The sequence below is a fragment of the Gymnoscopelus microlampas genome (genome assembly GCF_963454915.1).
Source record: "Gymnoscopelus microlampas genome assembly, chromosome: 4".
NCBI lineage: Eukaryota > Metazoa > Chordata > Actinopteri > Myctophiformes > Myctophidae > Gymnoscopelus > Gymnoscopelus microlampas.
In genome coordinates, this window is record NC_139941.1 from 35,037,846 (window position 1) to 35,053,417 (window position 15,572).

Consider the following 15,572-nt stretch of genomic DNA (forward strand, 5'->3'; position numbering starts at 1 on the left):
ACTTCGAACCGGAAGTAGTCAAGTAGTCGCGGTCCAATTGTTCCTATCTGTCTTATTGGACAGATAGGACAGATAGGACACTTATATAGACAGGAGGGATATGACACTTACATAGACAGGACGGATAGGACAGGAGGGATAGGACACTTACACAGACAGGACGGAAGAGGACACTTACCCAGACAGGATGGATAGGACACTTACATATACAAGAGGGATAGCGACCTTCGCGACCTTCGAACCAACACAAGTCTTCTGGCGGAGAGTTGTGCTCCGAGGAGCACTTTGTCTAGTTATTCTTTTTATTATTGTTTTATTTTACCTGCACTATTGCAACATTATTTTTTATATATTCTTCTCTTTTTAAAATTTTCTTATTTTCATCACAACCAGTATATAATTATTTTGTTGAGTGATTATTGTTAGCACAGTCTTGCGGAACATGCCACACCAACATTTTGCTGCTTGTTCCTCTATGAGTGAGTGACAAATAAACCCCTCTTGAATCATGAATAATGTATATAGAAAGAGGAGAGCCTTCTTTAAAACATCATCAGAAATGAAGGAAAATTGTATGGTCTCTAGTGTTTTCTTGGGTCATAAGGATGATGATAAGTATCTTGGACCAAGTATGTGTGTTTTGTGCTTGGGAATAAGATCTTGACTAACTGGTTCCTAACACACCTCCCAGATAAGCTTTTTAAGACAGTATCTTAAACATCTGTCAGAATGAACGAGGCACCGCCAAAGGAAGGACAGTCCCTGGAGTACTCTCCCATTCTTTTCAAAGGTAATGCACATTTAAAACTCTTTTCTATAGATGCAATAATCACTGCACAAGTTTATGTAGGCTACACTATGGCAACTGTTTTGTAGGGCAAATGTCTTTTTCATCCTTGTCAATCAAATGACCTCTTGTCTATATTTTAGCTATAAGCTACATATCATAACATTGAATACATATTAATAATAATGATAATAATAATTATTAATAATAATAATAATAATGATAGTGAAATGGGATTCAAATGAAACAGTTCCAAGATATAGGGAATATTTGTTGTGTGCTGGCATGATTATGATAACGTATTGCTTAAACCATATTTGACATAACTGAGATGGCATGTCACATTTACAGAGCCTATCAGTGGGGGTTGTCCTCTGCCTGAATGATGCGGCTCCATCTCACTGCCTTGCTCTGGGCCTCTATGTTCCTACTGGGAGCTGCGGAGGCTCAACATTGTCCCAGTGGTGACAATGACACACAGCCCTTCATCTCCTTCACCCAACCTGTAGCTCGGAGGGTGGTGAGATCTGAAGATGGCCTTGCACCCCTCTACAACTTCGCCCGTGCCTTTCTCAAGGTGGTGCAGCCAAACCCTCTACCTGAAGGTGAGAAATGTTTTTTTCTGGTTCTTCTGGTTCATTGTTCATTGTTCATCATCAACACAGTTACACAGAAAAACACACGCGCACGCCCACACACACAATAGACATACGTTTTTTTTTGTCAATACAGTAATTGGAGTGCTTCATATTGACTTTGAAATATCTATGATTTGAGATAGCCCCCAAAAATAAACAGGAGACACTTGGCTGGCACTATACTGTGCCTGCATAAGCTATGAAAATATTGTTGCAATATTAGCTACCCCTTTTCTGTCTTACAATGGATGGCTCCTTCCTTCCAAATAAAAGATTACGATCATGAAATATGGTGTTTTTTGAAAGAAATAGGCCCCAGACACAAATTTGTTAAGGAAATTACAGGCAAACTGAATGGAGTAACAAAACCTTGTTTGATGGTCATTTTCCCATGACTCATAAGATCATTTGATTTGTGCCTAATTTGGTGGAAGCCACCCGTACCCAATAGAAAAGGAATATAAAAAATATGACTGGTACTCTTCATCACATGTCTGCAGAGAGAATGTGTCCTGATTTGTGTGTGTTGGACAAAATCTGTAGGACTAGTGCAAAAGTGTGTTTTGAAGAAAACTCAAAATCTAGTTGGGCGGAAATGGGCCTATGGGGAGTTACATCATGATCATAGGATTTTTTTTTTGATTGTATGTCCTACAGTTCAAGAGTTATAGGACAAAACGTGTTGCGGCCTGTTATTGCGCCATCATGAAGGCTGATTTAAAAAGGAGGTTGTCGAGGTTCTTCCTTGGCCTACTTTGAGTGCGTGTGTAAAGATCCACACCAATCTGCCTGACAGTGTCCGAGATTGCTCTCAGACTCATTGACAGACAGGCATACTCACGGACAGGGACGAAAACATAATCCCTGCCCCTGGCCGTGCCGCCGGCCAAGCGGAGATGATCTAATCATTACAATATGCACACAATGATAACATGACAACATGTTTAGATCATAACCATTACAATATACCCAGACAATGACAACATGTTCACTTGTGTATCTTAGATATTGTATCCAAAGCCTGGAAAAATGAACCACAGAACATTCAACAGGTACGGCAAACTTTTTTTTTTCGTTTGTGTATATATATATATATATATATATATATATATATATATATATATATATATATATATGTAAATATGAGTAGTACATTTTGTAGATAATTCTATTAAGTAAATATTATATAGTATTACTTTCCACATTTGCAATAACTATTCTTTTCCATTTAAATATTTATCATTAGACACAAGAATATTATTCTTGTGGAGGTGTGAAGTGATCTTTTTTTTTCTCCAAAAGGATGACCTGTTTTACCCTCCATGAATTATGGAGGGTTTGTTGCAACTGTATTTCTGTTAATGTTGTTATCTCACATTACTAACACTACATGTTACTACAATATAGCTTCTATTGTAAAACAATGTATTGCAGTGTAGTAGTGAGTACTGAAATGCTATAATCTCAACTGTATTGGTCAACACTGTTGCTTTCAACTCTTCTGACTAGTTTGGGCCAAGCAATATGAGGTGTTCTAATTGTGCCGATAATTGCAATAGAGCATGCCTACCTGTGCAACTATAAGCTCCACGTACTAAGAGTAGAGACCGTCACAGGAAAGTATCTGACAGTGAATTCAATACTTTTTAATGTGATTTACGATTCACGTTGCACTACTGTATGAATTGTCTTGGTGAAGTTATCCACAGTGAGTTAAAACAAGATGTTTAAAGAATGGTTATAAAATTATCATTAATCATAATATATTAATATTTAGCATTATACTAAGGAATGTGTGTTTTAGAATATGATCAGTGTGATGTGGATATGCTCCGCCCCTAACCAGCAGCATTGACAAACGAACCTACAAAGTTGGCTAAACAATACATAGATAAATAGACCAGAATGTATTGATCTCCATGGGGAAATTCAGTTCCCATATAGCAAAGAAAACGAGAAAGGAAAGAGAGAAAACATGAGAGTCATTGACAATTGTTTTTGTCTTTCCACCTCCATAGCTGGCGCGTTATGAGGCAGGGTATGTGGTTTGTTTGATCCTGGCTTTGCTTTACCTTCTACTGATGCCAATAGCCGGTGGACTTCTTGTCTGGAAGTATTTTCACAGTTCGAATGCACAGAGCAGCGACCCCTCGTCCATGTCACAGAGTTACTACAAGGACATCGGCGTGTCTGGCTGCCTCATTCTCATCACAATTTTACTACTGTAAGGCAAAGAGATGAGCTTAGAAAGGATAGTTCTGATCTCACCTCACCTCATCTCATCCTCTCTCTCCAGTGTCGGCCCTATGGGGGGGCATTGGGGGGCAATGCCCCCCCAGATTAGACTTTGTGCCCCCCCAGTTCAGATTGGCCAGATGTTTTTATTATTTTAATTTTTTTCAAGCAGCGCAGCGCAGCGCAGCGCAGTATAGCCTGCCTTTTTTTTCTCCCGCTGTGGAGTCTGTGCCTGTGGAGATGCAATGCCGACATTACATTAAAGACATTATAGGCCTAATGCTGTAATTGTATTTATTGTTGGTGCATATAGGGGCAAGGTAAATGAACCGAATTAACCGAAATAGAGTTACAAAACACCCCAAAAAAGTAAAATATCCATCCAATAACCGAAAAAAATCGCGCGCCGGCGCGAAGCGCCGGCGCGCACGGGTCCATCACGCACGCGCGCTGCGCGCGCGTGCGTGAGGGACAGGCAGGTGCCCCCCCTAGAATAATTAATGCCCCCCTGCTTATTACTGTCTGCAGCCGGCACTGTCTCTCTCTCTCTCTCTCTCTCTCTCTCTCTCTCTCTCTCTCTCTCCGCCTCTCTCAATCAATCTCTCTGTCACATACATGTACATTCTACACATTTTTCTTTAGCTGTCTTTGTACTAATGTTGGCAGGTAATAATTACAGTATGTTCTGTTCTTTGTCCATATGCAGGACAGGGGTGATTTTAGCATTCACAGCCAACAACAGAACCCATGTCAACATGCGCCCCAGTCTCCGACATTTCGACACCAATGTTGGGATCATACAGGACAACCTACATTCTATCCCTGAGGTTTTCATCACGTCAACATTAGCTTCAACATTATTTGTCATAATATCTGAGTCTGAGCTATATAACATAGTACTCAGCTCCCAAATATTCTTTGTAATTTAATAATTTATTCTTGTATGATTGAACGAGTATGTGCCTGTGTGTGTGTGTGTGTGTGTGTGTGTGTGTGTGTGTGTGTGTGTGTGTGTGTGTGTGTGTGTGCGTGTGCGTGTGCGTGCGTGCGTGCGTGCGTGCCTGCCTGCCTGCCTGCCTGCCTGCGTTTAAGTGGTTATGTAACAATTAAGTTAAATATGAATAATATAAAAAGATCAATAAAAAGATGCATATAAAGAAAAATAATTTTACAAACCCAAACATGCTTAAAATAACTTACTATCACTAGCTATGTCACATGAACATACCATATGCTTAATTTGGGTTGATGAGGAAAATGTTTCTCAGATCAGAACTGTTAACATACAAAATGCAATAGTCAATTTATGCTACACTATGTTTACTGGTATAATATTATTCATTTGTCCTCTGTAGAGATTGGAAGCCATCATGGAGCAGTACAATATTCCCAATGCAGAAATCTCAAAGGCAATAAATGGTAATACAAATCTGCTGGTTGTTTTGATTAATAATGTTCTGTGTGTATATTGTTTTCTGATGTGATTAAAAGTAAAGATAAAATCAAAGAATTATGAATACATATTATTTAAAACAAACATAGTTTTACTTTACGTTACAGTATGCTGCATTGCGTTGTCAGAGTATTTGTTTAACTTTCATTTGTTTTACATATGTTAAAGAATATGCACCATTTCATCATTTCAGAAGCTAATGACACCGTGGGAGCAACAATATTCATGTCTTTCAGCAGTGATATTCCGATAGTCCTCGGACATTTGTCACTTACAGTGAGAGGTGTGTCATCTATAGAAGACAAGCGCATTGTTACGTATGATGTGTTTTGTTCAAAACATACAATGCATACTATATTTGTCACGCAAACCCGTTTTAGATTTTTGCCATGAGATTTTCAGTGCAGGGTATGCTGTTTGCTTCTCCTCTGCCACACCTTTTTCTTCTTTTTCTTTTTAAAAATGTTTTTGAACATTCGTACCTGTTGAATGTTCAAAAACCAGCAAAATACCCGATCTACAAGCTTACAGAAGTAGATCATGTAGATAGTATAGATCGGATATTTTAATAAAATTGTAATTATATGGTCCAGTCATATATTTTCTCCTCTTGACCTTGTTTTTTCCCTCTGTCTTTTGTTTGTCTTTGATTTGAGGAGAGATAGTTGCATTATTTCAATCAGATCCACTTAAAATAGTTAACACAATAGTTTTTGCCTTCTTTGAAAGACAGCAACTTTAACTCAGTGTTTGCCATACAGTTTATCCAATGACTTCATCTGTACATATTTACTTCCTGTCTGTGTGATTTTTCATCACCACACACACACACACACACACACACACACACACACACACACACACACACACACACACACACACACACACACACACACACACACACACACACACACACACACACACACACACACACACACACACACACACACACACACACACACACACACACACACACACACACACACACACACACACACACACACACACACACACACACACACACACACACACACACACACAGATGCTGCTGATACCATTGACAACCTGCAGATCATTCAGACAACAAGAGCTGCCATGCAGGACAGACACATAATGCTGGAGAGAGGGTTGCAGCAACTCCAGACCCAACTGAATACCTTGAAAGGATGCGCTGTCTGTGATGTTCCTGACTCTGGCAACCTGGAGACTGATGCTGACTACAGTCAGGTATTGTATCATATCTGATATGATGTCATTTGCTCGGAAATAATGAAATTGATAAACCATGGCCTGTTGACAATATGAAAATATACAATTTAAAACATTGGTATAACATATATGCCTACTTGTATTATTGCTGTGTGACCATGTCTTGCTCCAATCTGTGAATTTGTCATTTCAGATCCCCAGTGTACAAGACAAGTTGGATTCAATGCCCCCCAAGCGTGTTTTTGAGGGTCTTGTGGCACATGTAAGGATGACACATATTATGATTACTACTAATTGCTTTTTATTTAGACCATACAATGTAGAAAGACAGGAAATTGAGTGAGAGCAGATAGTGGAAAGACATGCAACACAGGTCTGTAGTCGGAATCAAACCCGGTATGTTGCGATTATGTGGTCACCGCATCTACCATGCAGTCTTCTACCAGTAATTGACCAGTCATGTACCAGTAATGTACCAATCATCTATTGGTCATCTGGTCTTGTATCAGTCATGTACCAGTCCTCTACTGGTCATCTACCATCTACCGGTCATCTACCGGTTATCTATCGGTCATCAACAGGTCCTCCAGTCCTCAGTCATCTAGTGGTCATATACCAGTTGTCTAATGTTGATCTGCCATCTACCAGCATATGTGTGCCTCATTATGAATAGCAGTACAAGTTCCCATGCAGTGTGTGGTGATTTATGGTCAAAGAATGTGTGTGATTGTGATCTTTTTCTGAAAATGACTTGAACGTAACTAAGTGTTACTGTTTGACCGTATCTTCTTTTAGTGTAACAGCACATTCTATGGCATTCCTCAAGTTTGCTCCAACCAGATGGCACCTGCTCTCACAGGTATTTCCCACAGTCTAATATTTACTCCAGGATAATAACAAAGTTGTTTGTTCAATGTTCTTATTTTTAATCCTTATTTCCATTTTCCAGCCTCCCTGCCTATCTCCCTCCAATAGCATAACATGTGCTGTGTGAAACACTAGTATAATCCTCAGTTAATTGAGATTGTAAAAACACTCTTGGTTAAATTAACATTTTATTGTGTAGGTCTCTTGTTGGAGCTGAATGAAATCCAAGAGTCACTGAGGAATGCAAGCCAGAGTTTCCCTAGCCTGTGGTCTCTCACTGAGGTGGTCTCTGATCTGAGAACCATCATCCAGCGATATGAAGGAGCCATAGCCTTCTACGATTATGTCAGGTATATTTTGCATTCTTATTATCCCCACCAGAAGGCCTAATTAAAATGTACATACTGTACTGTAAGTCACAATTGCACCATAGAATTGCAGCATCACTGAACACTGAACACCATCAAAATGAGAACAGAGTTGTTTGGTATGAACGTCCCCAGACTCCCCACAAAAGTAAACCATGTATGTTTCCACAAAAGTAGACCAATACTCACAGAGAACCACAGAGCTCAGCTGACACTGATACAGTATTCACAGCACACCTTACACTATTAAGCTCGGTTCTTCATTCACAAACTGCACATCTAGTAACTTGCTCTTCATAGTTACAGTACAGTACAGATTGGGATCCTACCCACTGGTCTGACGTGTGTGTGTGTGTGTGTGTGTGTGTGTGTGTGTGTGTGTGTGTGTGTGTGTGTGTGTGTGTGTGTGTGTGTGTGTGTGTGTGTGTGTGTGTGTGTGTGTGTGTGTGTGTGTGTGTGTGTGTGTGTGTGTGTGTGTGTGTGTGAGAGAGAGACGAATATAACTAGTGCTCTTGTAGCTCAAACAGCTGCACTGACCTCATAATTGAATGATGAGTGATAGGTTTTCCACTGAGGACTTATCAAACTAGTTTTCACATGGTGCAATGAAACAGTTGGTTTTCTTCCTCATGCCTTTTATGTATTGGTGCCAGTTTCCTTTTGGTGTGTATATAACACCAGTTAAAATGTTGCTTAATTTCATGTATCAAGTACAGTAAAACAGCATTTACTCTTACACCACTCTTTCCCACCTAAATACAGCATACATATAATCCAAATCACATTGTGTTTATTTATTTATGTTTTTTGTCTGGACTGCAACAGCAAGGCCAGCCCCGGCATGGCCCGCCTTACTCATGTAAATCTCTTTAATTATCCCTGCATAACTTATCCTTGTTCCTTGCCTAGAAGGTTTAGTAGCTTTTGTGGGCATTTGAAATTTCTACTGTTATGTATTCTGAATGCTAACCACAATCTTTCACATTTAAACCACACAAATCTGCTTACTGACTATTGTTTATTATAATTCAGTTGACTTATTTGCTCAACAAAATTACATGTGTATGTGATGCCCTCTACAGGTGGGGAGTGTCAGTTACAGTGTGCACAGTGATGCTATTGATAGTGCTGCTCTTAGTGACTGCCATCTCTCTGGGACTGCCTGTGCTGTTCAACCCCAAAGTATACTCCTTGTACCCAGACATGGGACTGGAAAGAATAGCTCTCTACCTGTTTAAAGTGTAAGTAGCCATTCTGGTTAAAAGCAATGGTTCTCTGTTCTGCCTCTGCTTCTGCCTCATTAGGAAATTGTCATAACTTCTTCAACCCTTCATCAGTATCACGCACGCACGCACGCGCGCGCGCACACACACACACACACACACACACACACACACACACACACACACACACACACACACACACACACACACACACACACACACACACACACACACACACACACACACACACACACACACACACACACACTCCCGTAACTAAACTAAGATTATGTCCACCCACACCAAAGTCCTATATTTTGCCAATATTGTGACCATGTTAAAATTATGTGATTGCAGATAACTGCTCATGCATTCATTATACTTAATAGTAATGATTTGTTTCTTGTTTCCACAGTTCTATGATTCTGAACTGTGCATTCTCTTGGGTTTCCATCATCTTAGTCTTTGTCACCCTGTTCTTTGGAGGGAATGCTTACACTTTGGGATGCCACAGCTTCACCAGTGGTCAGATTTTTACAGTAAGTGCTATTGGTCTCATATTGGTGTAAATGTTAAATCAAATGGTTGATATTATTGTTGTTTTCTCCATTAAATTTGAGCTGTTGCTGTGTCAAATTATAAGGAATACAAATGAATGGAGGACATGATATTGTATAAAGTACAAGTTTAAAAGCCTCGACCGCACATCCCCAGACCAACTTGTTTCAATGTATTTGTTTGTTTGTTTGTTTATAATGAGGTCAGTCACTGTTTCATTGCTCCCCAACTATCACCGGCCACACCTCAGAGAGCCACAGGCATGCACAGAACTGAACACCTATCAGATAACTGGCCCGGTTGTCACAAGCTCTTGTTGTCCAGTAGCTTCATTATTACAATCTCTACCTACACAGTTCCTAGACCAGCAGGGAAACCTGTTCAGCAGTCTCAATCAAGGAAATCAAAGCTTGAATATTCACCCCAACACATATGCCGTCTATCAGTAAGTACTCTATTTAAGTATGTGAGTGATAATGTCATACATGTATACCATGGTCACAAAGAAGAAAATCGAGTACATTCACGGTACAGTGCTTATAGCCAGAAAAAAAGATGTGTGGACAGCTGGTGTGTGGATTTTGGATACATGGAGTTAGGTTTCCAAACTAACTCCATGTGAATTCCAATCCCGCCCCTGTTGCTGCGATTGACTGAGACACGCACAGCTCCTGTTTCACTATTAAATACATCACAATACGTAAATGATATACTCTCAAAATAGCATTTATTGTAATCTCTAAGTGAAATCTAAAGAATAACTTATGAATGCAACCAGAACAGGACACATTTTTATCATTGTTTTAAAGTGTTATAGATAAAGGTACTAACTAGATGAATGCACCATTTACCATTTATTATGGGGTGGCCCCGTGGAGTGTATGAAGGTATTCGCCATATGGGCTACCTGCTTCTTTTTCAGTAGTTATTGTATTATACTCACTTCTAGTAATATAGACCGTCGCTACAGTAGACACAAACCATGCCCACAAGCAGCCAGTTCATCCATGCAGGGAGGTTGTCATACAGAGTTCCAGACAGACTTATGTATAGTGCGGCTTCACCATTGAACTTCACATGGTGATTTGTGAAGCTTCCTCCGCAAACTGTACACATACAGTGGGAGAACCTATACTATCAATAGGACAGGGGAGGCCACAGTGACGGCTCGTCTAATTGTGCGATAGAGTGTTTGTTCAGTAATAGGGGTCCCTTATTTTCAGGTTTCGATACCAATTTTATCCATTCGGAAACTAAACACATATGTGTAGTCTGCACATAGACAAATTACATTAGAAAATGCAATATAACAATGCAATGCAATATGACATGTCAAGTTAACTAGCTGATAAAGAGTCTTTTCACTGGAACAGCCTAGCCAGTTGTGCTGGATTTTAGTTTTCTGTGGTGAGTTTCAGGTGGAACAAATTGTGTCCTGTAATTTGACTTTATTTCCAGGGGCTGTGGGAAAGGACGTTCCATGTTTCACAGTATGGATATTAATCAACTATTTGACCTGGAAGATTTCCTCAATACTACCAAGGTGTTGGTCCGATTATTGCATTTACCAGTTGCATTTTTTCCAACTCTGTAATCCTCAGTCTTACTTGAGTGTACAAATGTAATGGACCTGTTATGAATGGATAAATTAAAGCTAGGGTAAGTGATACGTTTTGTTTAAAACTAAACGTTTTTTTTTGTTAAAAGGTTAAAGCACTATGTTACTGAATGTATGTTCAGTAACAGGGGTCTCTGCGTCTCTCTAGATCTTTACTAAACAGAACATACATTTTCAGGTGGGTGGTCAGCCAATCAGGAGAAAGTACCCAATTATCAGCTTCAGTTTTATAGTGTTGCTATTCCAATTTTGTCAGCTCACTTCCAATTTCTCTTGTTTATCCTCTATCCTGTATGAGTTCTCTCTCCTGATTGGATGTTGGTATTAAGAGCTGAAGTGATGGGGAGACCCTTGTTAATTGAACAAACACACTATAGCAAAGGTTACTATGGGAATATAGAGCTTAACACTTATTTTAACACAAAAGAAAAGAAAGAAATCACTTACGGCATCTTTAAATTGCTTCGTTTAACGACACTCAAAACTGAAATATTTTTTGCACTTGACTTTTATTTCCATTTTTATACATTGTAATCACATTATATGGACATACGTACATACACAAAACAAAAACAGGCAAAAACAAAAAATGAAAATAGCATCAGACACATCAAAGAAAAACGTACAAAGAACCGCATCCCTAATCAGTCTGGGCAGCTGCAGTACTACCGGTGTCCATCTGATATTGAAATCTTCTGTCCTCATATGTAGTCTAGCTGTAATGCTTTCCATCAGATATGCTTTTTAGCCTGTCCCTCCACTGCTGGATAGTCATGGCTTTACATTTCTCATTAACGTTATCTTTTGACTTACTTTAATGTTATTTCTTATGGGCATATGTTATAACTTTAGAATACAGAATATGGGCTGTACTTTGACTGTCCACCTGTTCCATTTTCATTCTAGTACATGGAGAACTTCAGCGAGACTGCTGAGAGCATCTCAGTAGACATGACGGAAGTGAAGTTGCTGCCTGACACAGGCAAGCAGGGCATACAGGCCTTCAGAAATATTGGCCTTGATACCATCAACTACAATTTATTGATGTCACTGGTATGAATATACAGCTATCAGTTCTATCTCACTCTCTTTCTCTGCTCTCTTCTTCTCCTTTCTGTCTGTGTCTGTATGCATGCACTTTGGTGGGTGTGTTTACTGTACATGTATGTGTGTCCTGTATCTATGTGTTTCTTTCAATGTGTCCATTTGTTCATTGACTTTACTTGTCTGTGTGTGTCTCTGTGTACATGTACACACGACTGTGTGAGTTGTTACAAAGTGTGACTTTGTGTGTCTCCCAAGCTGTTTCTATTCATGCACATGTTTGGCTATTTACTCCTTAGTTGTCGAGTTGTTGAGTAAAATTTTTCTTTGCTTATTTTTGCATCTTCAGCTCAACACACGTGTTGTGAAGAGAGACCTTAATAATTTGGCTGTGGAACTGGATGAGAAGGCACAACTCCCTGTAGGTGTTTGTCCAACAAAGCAATAAGGTGAAAAGACAGATCCTGACATCCTGTAAACTGTGTGCAGTGTTTTACAGCCTCTGCATCTATTCTGTCAGGAAAATGGACTGATTAAGGCCGATTTACAAGAAGAGGCTAAGAAAACACGAGACCTGGACCGCCTGGTCAAACAACAGACAGCAGACGCTGTGAGTTAATTGTGTCAACCTGTGTCAAGTCAAATCATGTCCCCTCAAGCCAAAAAAGATTACATCCATTTGCAAAAAAAAGTGCATAGTCTTCATAGAAGTGTCACCGATTTTAAATACTAGGATTGTGTGTGATCTGGATGTGTGTGCATGACATGTGTGTGCGTGTGTGCATGCACACGCACACGCACACACATGTCATGTAGACATGTCACAGTAGAAACAATCTGTATGCTTTGAACCAGATGGTCAGAGCCTTAGCTCTTGACTATGGCCAGATGCCAAATAAATGGGATGAAGATGTATGGTGTGTGTGTTATAAGTGAGAGCACTCATACAGGTTGATATGTGAGTACTAGCAACTTCGGTGATGTGCATCAATAGAATCTAAATGACAGATTATTTCCAGTGCAGTGTATAAAACTAACAAATGGGATGTTTTAGTTGACGTAGATGGCAATACTGAGACGGTGTCTCACTGTCTCTTGTGAGCTTTATCGTTTATCCATCAAATGTCAAGAATGTTTAGCTGACATTCCATAAATCTTCTGAGCGCTTTAGGTCAAGATGAATGAAAGTGTTGGAGCTCTGAGACACATAAACCAAGCATACAAGGTAGGTACTGAATATTACAGGCACTCTTCAAGCATTTCTGCCCCCATTACAAAAGTGTTATTTGCATGATATAGAAAGGACAATTATGTAAATGAGTTCATGTTGTCTATTGGAATAACCTCTCTCATACCTGCAGACTAATATTGACAAAACCCTGAGTGGTGTTAATGTGACTGAAGGAGCAATGCAAGTCCAAGTCCCGTATATCGTGGCTAATGTAAGAGATTCTTATATTTTCTTTTAATAAAGATGTTCCCATTGCTGTACACATTCTGACTTCATTTTAGTTTATGTGTTCTATTCTCTCAGATGTCCCAGTGCACGAAGCAGAAAGCAGAGAGATCCCTAGTGCACTACTTGGGCTGGGTCCGGCATTCGGTGGGTGAAGAAGCAATGAACAGGCTACAACATAATGAATTGTTCAAAAAAAGCTCATATGGAGTGCCTGTGTGGTTCACTAGACTATTTCAATCACATTCTCCTTGTCGCCCTCTAGAGAGCTTCTGCAATAATTGTGGCTCTCTAAAGAACTTCTGCTGTACTGATAATGAAAATCTTTTTGTGACAAATGGATTTACATAGATGTGTCAAGAGTCAATGTGGTGTGGTCACTGAAATGTCTGAAAAATGCTGAGCATCCTGGGAGGTCGAGGACCCCATAAATGACCACAGTTTATAGATTTTTTATTGTTTAATAAATATTGTGAGTCTGGTGTGATATTATGCCATGGGTCCCATAATTACATGCAGCTCCTCTGGTTGTGGATGACTTGGATTTACATGTGCAATGGAAGCTCATGTCAGTCTTTGAATATTTCTTGTTTTTAGATCTTGTATGAGGCTATGGGTTGCAATTGGCTAGCAAGGTCTGTGGACAATGTGTATACAGCAATGTGCCTGAATGTGGTTGACCCATGGGTGAGTGAGACATCTTCATTACATTTTGTACTTTTGAGACATGTAGTTGACACTCATCTAGAATGGCTTGATTGGCTTGATTTCCAGCATTTATAAGACACAGCACTTTTGGCGAAGGGATGCAGCAGGCAACAACAAAAAAACAAGACAAAGACAAAACAATAAAAGACAATTGAAATAAAAACTAAATAGGTAAACATAAAATAGCCATTTTCACATAAAATAAAACTCTTATATTTCTTGCTGCTGTTTGGTTGTTAATGTTGTTAACCAATCAAGGATGTTTGCTACTGTTATGTTCTCCAAGTTGCTCTAGAAAACATAACATCTCAAATACTCTGTATATCAAATGTATTGTTTTTATATTTTCATTGTGTTCATATAGAATGCCTTCTGGCTCTGTTTGGGGTGGTGCTGTGCCTCATCAGTTCTTGGATTAGTCTTGAGCGTTTATGTGGTGACACGTCTGCGACGCATTCCACCACCAGTTTTGACTGGGTAAGTGCAATTCTCACAACAACATAATTATGCTTATGCCTGTTTGGTGAAAGGGCAAAAAAATACAAACTTTAATTCGCTGAGTTAATGAAGTTTCCTTGTGAATCAAATCACAAAGTGCATGGCACATATTCAGTCCAAGGTTATATTTTACCGACCAAAGCTTTTGGAAAAATGAATATAACAATTGTAAAAAATTTAATATGTGAAATTGTTTGAGTCTGGCAGAGTATGCAAATATAACGGTCACTCACAATATCTTTTGTTTTTCTTGCAGGAAAGATATGTTCGTCCTGCCTGAGAAGAAACCAGGAGAGCAGAATCATCAGCCAGAGAAAGACAAGTCTAACCTTTATAATATCATGTTAGATGAGCTCAGTGATGTCATGAGCTTCAAAACACAACAAATAAAAGGCAAATATGACAACACTTAAAAAAAAACTAAATGTAATGATATATGGAGCACTGACAATATACAACTGCACACATGACACAACTGTATGTTGTGTTTTTCCATCGAGGACTTGGAAATAAATGTTTGTAGCTAATGCTTTTAAGTGCTATCATTTGGGATTTTGTGCCATGATACTTCTTTGAGTTGTTATGCTTTTAAATCCCTAATTAAACAATAAATAATTGTGTGGTGTTTATCACTGTTTCTTATTCTGTAAGTGTAAACTGTGACAATCCTTCAATAAAAAATATGTGGAGATAAAAAAGGGAGTGTAAGTGATATTTTTTGTTAAATTAAGTGTTAGATAGCTAGCTCTATATTCCCGTAGTTAGGCCTAATCATTGCTATAGGTCTTCAACAGGAATAGTATAGGAACTCTTTTTTTCCTTCTAAATAAATAAATAAAAACGTTGAAATGCAACACAATTTATGATATTATGTAGTAGTTGGGATCCCTGATTTGTCTCTCTCTCTCGG

General features: G+C 39.1%; 2 protein-coding genes across 3 annotated transcripts in view; both read left to right on the forward strand.

Moving 5' to 3' along the window:
- rnf181 (ring finger protein 181) overlaps positions 1-7,355 on the forward strand; it is a 33,308-nt gene extending 25,953 nt beyond the window's left edge. Inside the window, exon 7 of the mRNA XM_084055643.1 lies at positions 7,346-7,355. The gene's annotated coding sequence lies outside the window, so the exon portion shown is untranslated. The remainder of the gene's footprint in view (positions 1-7,345) is intronic.
- Positions 735-15,351, forward strand: LOC311044202 (prominin-2-like). 2 transcript variants are annotated; one of them, XM_084055639.1, is made up of 24 exons: positions 735-790; positions 1,139-1,392; positions 2,431-2,477; positions 3,444-3,649; positions 4,367-4,487; positions 5,016-5,079; positions 5,307-5,396; positions 6,156-6,340; positions 6,516-6,584; positions 7,118-7,181; positions 7,389-7,539; positions 8,640-8,798; positions 9,196-9,319; positions 9,695-9,783; positions 10,797-10,881; positions 11,863-12,009; positions 12,350-12,421; positions 12,521-12,610; positions 13,172-13,225; positions 13,362-13,442; positions 13,535-13,603; positions 14,054-14,143; positions 14,529-14,641; positions 14,919-15,351. In XM_084055639.1, exons 2-24 carry the CDS (start codon positions 1,170-1,172, stop codon positions 15,073-15,075), a joined length of 2,550 nt encoding a protein of 849 aa, XP_083911765.1. In that variant the 5' UTR covers positions 735-790; positions 1,139-1,169; the 3' UTR covers positions 15,076-15,351. The 2 variants fall into 2 exon arrangements, with proteins under 2 accessions (XP_083911765.1, XP_083911766.1); XM_084055640.1 differs by lacking the exon at positions 13,362-13,442.
- Positions 15,352-15,572: the final 221 nt, after the last annotated feature.

Coding starts and splice junctions, on each gene's coding strand:
- LOC311044202 (XM_084055639.1), top strand. CDS start 1,170: ATGATGCGGCTCCATCTCACTGCCTTGCTCTGGGCCTCTATGTTCCTA. Junction 5,080..5,306: donor AATCTCAAAGGCAATAAATG/GTAATACAAATC, acceptor TCATCATTTCAG/AAGCTAATGACACCGTGGGA. Junction 8,799..9,195: donor GCTCTCTACCTGTTTAAAGT/GTAAGTAGCCAT, acceptor TTGTTTCCACAG/TTCTATGATTCTGAACTGTG.